Source organism: Cyclospora cayetanensis, unplaced genomic scaffold (genome assembly GCF_002999335.1).
Source record: "Cyclospora cayetanensis isolate NF1_C8 unplaced genomic scaffold, CcayRef3 CcayRef3_contig_422, whole genome shotgun sequence".
NCBI classification, from domain to species: Eukaryota; Apicomplexa; class Conoidasida; order Eucoccidiorida; family Eimeriidae; genus Cyclospora; species Cyclospora cayetanensis.
The window spans coordinates 2,016-6,478 of record NW_020312395.1 but is presented as its reverse complement, the minus strand read 5'-3'; the positions used below and the strand labels follow the sequence as shown (position 1 = coordinate 6,478).

The window sequence follows — 4,463 nt, the reverse complement described above, 5'->3', positions numbered from 1 at the left end:
CCGCAGGTACAGTGTAGCCTTGTCATTTTGGAGGCTTATGCTTATTTGATTGGCTCATATTTGTCGGCTTGGCGGCAGCAGCTGGAGGAGCGCCTGCTCTGTTTGTTCCTGAGGTATTGCTGTATCCACGGGAGCAGTCGGCGCAGGAGGCGCAGCAGCACGCCTTGCGGCAGCCAGCTGCAGGTCGACGCTTGCGACAACAATGGCGAGCGAAATAGAAAGTCGTCTGGAGGAGTGGGCTGGTGAGTTGCAGCAGCAGCAGCGCCTGCAGCTGTTGCAGCAGCACGAAATACGTTCCCTGGTGAAGCAGCGTCGCGCCCATGAGTACAGCATTTCGGCTCGGCGACCGCTGCCACCCTCTCCCTTCCTCCGCTACGTAGCATTCGAACTTGCCCTGTACTGTCTGGTGAGGGCGAGGAGCTCCCAGAAGTTGCAGCTGCTGCGGCAGCAGCTGAAGCAGCAGCAGCAACAACAGCAAGGCCAGAAGAGAGGCCCCCAAGAAGGCAGCACCCGAGGCAGCGGCTACAAGATTCGTCGGCGCTTCGAGAAAATGCGTCGAACCACGTCTTCGTTTCTAAGGGCGGTTACCTCACGTGTCATGTCGGTGTTCTCCCGTTTGCTTCAGCGGCATCCGGGAAGCCCCTCGTTGTGGTTTACGTATGTGGACGTGCTGCTGCAGTTGGGTGCAACTCGCGCTGTCTTGCAGCAGCTGATGCGCGCTTTGGCAGTGCATCCCCAGTGTAGCGGCCTCTGGATAATGGCGGCAGATCGGCTGCTGCAGCAGGGGCAGCTGCAGGCAGCTCGGCGACTGCTCCTCTTGGCGTTGCGGTTCTGCCCTAGAGAGGCTTCCGTGTGGACGCAGTTGCTGCGTCTGGAAGCGTCTGCGGTGTATAGACTGTGCGCAGCGAGGCTTTCGAAGAAAGCGGTCCACGCTGCAGCCGCAGAGCAGCCTGCACAGGCCTGCACGGGCGCCCTTTGCAGGGACGAAGGCGCGATTGCGGAAGAAGGTGAAGAAGACATGCTGCAGCTGCCGACGCTCAGCGGCTCTTCAAAGAACAAGAACAACAGTAACAGCGTCAGCAGCAGCGTAAATAAGGCAGCCAACATGGCACTAGAAGAGAGAGAGCTGCCCGTTTCTTTGCAGGCGTGCAAGCTGATCGTCTCTGCGGCTACTGAGCGTCTGGCTGGGAACCCCTCTACGGCTGCAAAGAGCATCAGCACAAGTGGGGGGGGGGAAGGGTGCAACGGCGGCAGCAGCAGCAAGGATGTTGACACCAGTGAGAGGGATGCCTTCTTGCTGGAGGCCCTCGAATTGTCTCTGCAACTCGAAGCCAGCTCAGCGCAGCAGCTGTTGCAGCAGGAAACAGCCGAGCTGCAGGAGCACCTAGCCATGTGCGTCACCGAGGCTGCACGGCAGCAGCCACTGTTTGAGTCTTTACGATGGAAGCTGATGCTGCTAGAAGCCGCGCAACAAGAGGTGCAAGAGCAGCAGCAAAGACAGCAGCAGACGCTTGCATGTCTAGAGGGCATCCTCGCGACAGCAGCGGCCGCACCGCATGCCGCTGTGCTGTTAGGACCCTTTCTCTCTGCCTTGAAAGCAGCGGCTTGCAGCGGCAGAAGCAGCAATGATGACAGCAGCAGTGTCTGCGGAGGCACTGGCAGCTGGTTTGATTCTCTAGAAGTTGTGCTGGACGTGGAGGGCGAGGACGCCGTCATTGAGCTCCACGACGGTGAAACTTTGATGCGTCAACAAGAGAAACGGCAGCAGCAGCAGCAAAAGGAGCAGCAAAGGGAGCAGCAGCAAAAGGAGCAGCGCATGGAGGAAGGAGAGAGTGATAGTGCCAGGGCAGCTGTGCTGCTGCTGAGTCGGAGCGGTTTTCCGCAGGCTCAGAGACTGCTGCTTTTACAGCCAGCTGTGTTGCAGATTTGCTGCCTGCAGCCGTGTTTGAGCCGCAGCGCTGACTATAACAACAGCGTCCATGACAGCACTGACGAGAACAGCCGGATGCAGTTGCTTGCCGATGCAAGCAGTCTGCGGCAGCAGGCAGCCTGCATCTGGAGGGCTCTGTGGGGGACTGCGCTGTTGCAGCCGCAGCAGCGGCAGCAGCAGCGGCGTCTGCTGCAGCTTCTGCAGCAGACGCTACGCGCTGTTGCAGACCAGCTTTCCCAACTGCAGCACGCAAAAAAAGGCGGCAAAAGCGTCAGCAGAGCCATTAGCAGCAGCCCTTTGGCAGATTTGGCGGACTCGAAGGAGGAGCTCTCAGCAACATGTGCTGCTGCCGCAGGCAACGAGAGGCTGCTGCAATGCGCTGCTGACTCTCTCTCTGAGTTGCTAACGCAGCTTGTTGCGGCTGCTGCTGCAGAGGCTGCTCCTCAGTCGCAGGCCTTACAGCAGGAAGCCGCAAATACGCTACGGCACGTGGTGTCGGTGTATCCTGGAGTGCGACCAGCTCTCGCTCTGCACGAACTTTTGAAGACCATTTGCAAAAAAGGAGCTGGCAGCAAGAGCAAGTGCAACAATGCAAGCCTGTTGGGCGTGCTGAGGGGGCTGCAGGCCTGCAGCGTATCTGCCTTCGAAGGCAAGCGCCTCGTAAATGCTATTCTCGACGAGTGGATCTTCGACAGCTCTACAGCAGCGGCAACTGCAGCGGCAACTGCAGCGGCAACTGCAGGTTGGTTTCCCCAGCTAATAGCGGTGCTGGAGGCGAATGCCATTTCTTTGGTCGTCAGAGATTTGCTGGAGAGGATATCGAGCAAAGGTATGCCTCAGCAGCAGCAGGGGAGGGCTGGCAGTCCTCATCCGCCAGCGAAGCGCTTGCGGATTGAGTTCAGCAGGCCTGCCGAGAGCAGTGATGGAGCCACCAGCGCTAGCAGCAGTAATAAGGAGGATGACGCATTGGACGCGGTAGGTGTTGCCGTTGCATTTGCGTTCTTTCGGCATCGCCGCGGCAGCCTTCAAGCGTCTGTCGCTGCCCGTCTGCTGTTAAGTTTTGCCCTCGCTGACTTTGCACTAGAGCGGCTGCACCGGCTGCTGCTGCAGCAACGGAAGCAGCAACAGCAGTCGCCACATACCTCGCATGCATTGCTACAGCAAGCCCTCGAGGTGTACGACTACGTGCTGGAGGCGCTCGAGGATAGCGGTCTTCGTTTGGATGCTGCTGGCCGCATACCAGGGCAGCGCGCTGCTGCGCAGTCGCTGCTGCTGAAACAGGTGCTCGAGCAGCTTCCTCAAGTTCTTCTGCTGCAGCAGCAATGGCTTGAAGAAGCGATCCGTTTCCTGAGATACCGACAAGCCCTTTTGCAGCTGCTGCCCTCGGACAGCAGTGGCAGCAGCAGCAAAGTGGCTTGTGGGCGTACTTGTGTCTATCTTTCGGATGCCGCTGCGCTGTTTCAGCAAGCCAGTCGCGTGGTGGAGGACGTTGCAGGTTTCATGCAACGCCTCTCGGTAGACTGCATCGCTGCTGCAGTTGCGGACAGCGACGAGAGCTTGATCTGCAGGAACTGCCCTGTCGGCACGCGCTGGTGCAGATATGCGTGAAGCAGCAGTCGTGGTGTGGCTTCACGCCTATCGGGTGGGGGCGTCGGCCTTGGGAAGAAACTGCGTTGGCAAGCCATTAAGCTTTGATAGTTTCACAAGAGCTTGACTGCAATTGCATTTTGGCTTTGCACATGTGTGTGGAGCGAGCGGGGGACAGGGGAAGGAGCGCCTCGCGAGGTGTCCGGCCGTATGAAGCTCGGAGGGGCTTCTTTTTGTTGCTGCGTTTTGGCTAGCCAGCACAGGATGGCTGCGCGGTAAGTAGCAGCATCCGTAGTGGCACGCGATTATAAGTGGGCTGCGTCCTCTTAATTAGGCAGTAGAAGAAAGAGGGGTTCTGAGCAGTGCTCTTTGAAGCGGGAGCCAGAAGATGCAAATCTAGGCAGGGAGGAGAGACGCTGGCTGTAACGTGTCTGAAGACTCCTTGATAGTGCTTCTGTTAAGCGCGTGCTGGCGCGAATGCTTAGAGATCGCAGTCCGTGAACGAAGGCACTGATAGACTGCGTCATCAGGAAATATATTGCCGGCCTGGTCAAGAGCGGAGGGCCCCTATAGGTATCCAGGAGGATGAAGAAGTTAAACGGCCCGACTTCGGGATGCCTCACTCCACTGTTCCCTCGCTCTACTAGGCAGTTTTTGTATAGCAAAGGTGTGTGTCGGCTTGTAGCATCTTGAAGCACCCGTCGAGTAATCTTGGAGAGCGCGGCGGGGTCGTAAAAGGGCTCCCGCAGCGAGGCCGTGCACGCATGTCGAACACAGGCAGAACAGCTGCATCGTGGAACGGCTGAATTGACGGATTGAGGGGGGAAGGCACGTGTGCCTTTACGTCTTCTTTCCAGGCCTACAGCCCCACCTAGGCAGAACTGCTCATGAGCGGCACTATATTAGCACTCATACACGGGCTCGGCGTCCCCGGCTTCGTGTTTCT

The 4,463-nt window shown here is 58.3% G+C and overlaps 1 protein-coding gene across 1 annotated transcript; it reads left to right on the top strand.

Moving 5' to 3' along the window:
- Nucleotides 1-202: 202 nt before the first annotated feature.
- Nucleotides 203-3,538, top strand: LOC34617570. The gene has a single exon (XM_026334456.1). It carries the CDS (start codon nt 203-205, stop codon nt 3,536-3,538), a length of 3,336 nt encoding a protein of 1,111 aa, XP_026190241.1.
- The last annotated feature ends 925 nt before the right edge of the window (nt 3,539-4,463 follow it).

What these genes read in the sequence shown, in the direction of transcription:
- LOC34617570 (XM_026334456.1), top strand. Translation starts at nt 203, where the DNA reads ATGGCGAGCGAAATAGAAAGTCGTCTGGAGGAGTGGGCTGGTGAGTTG.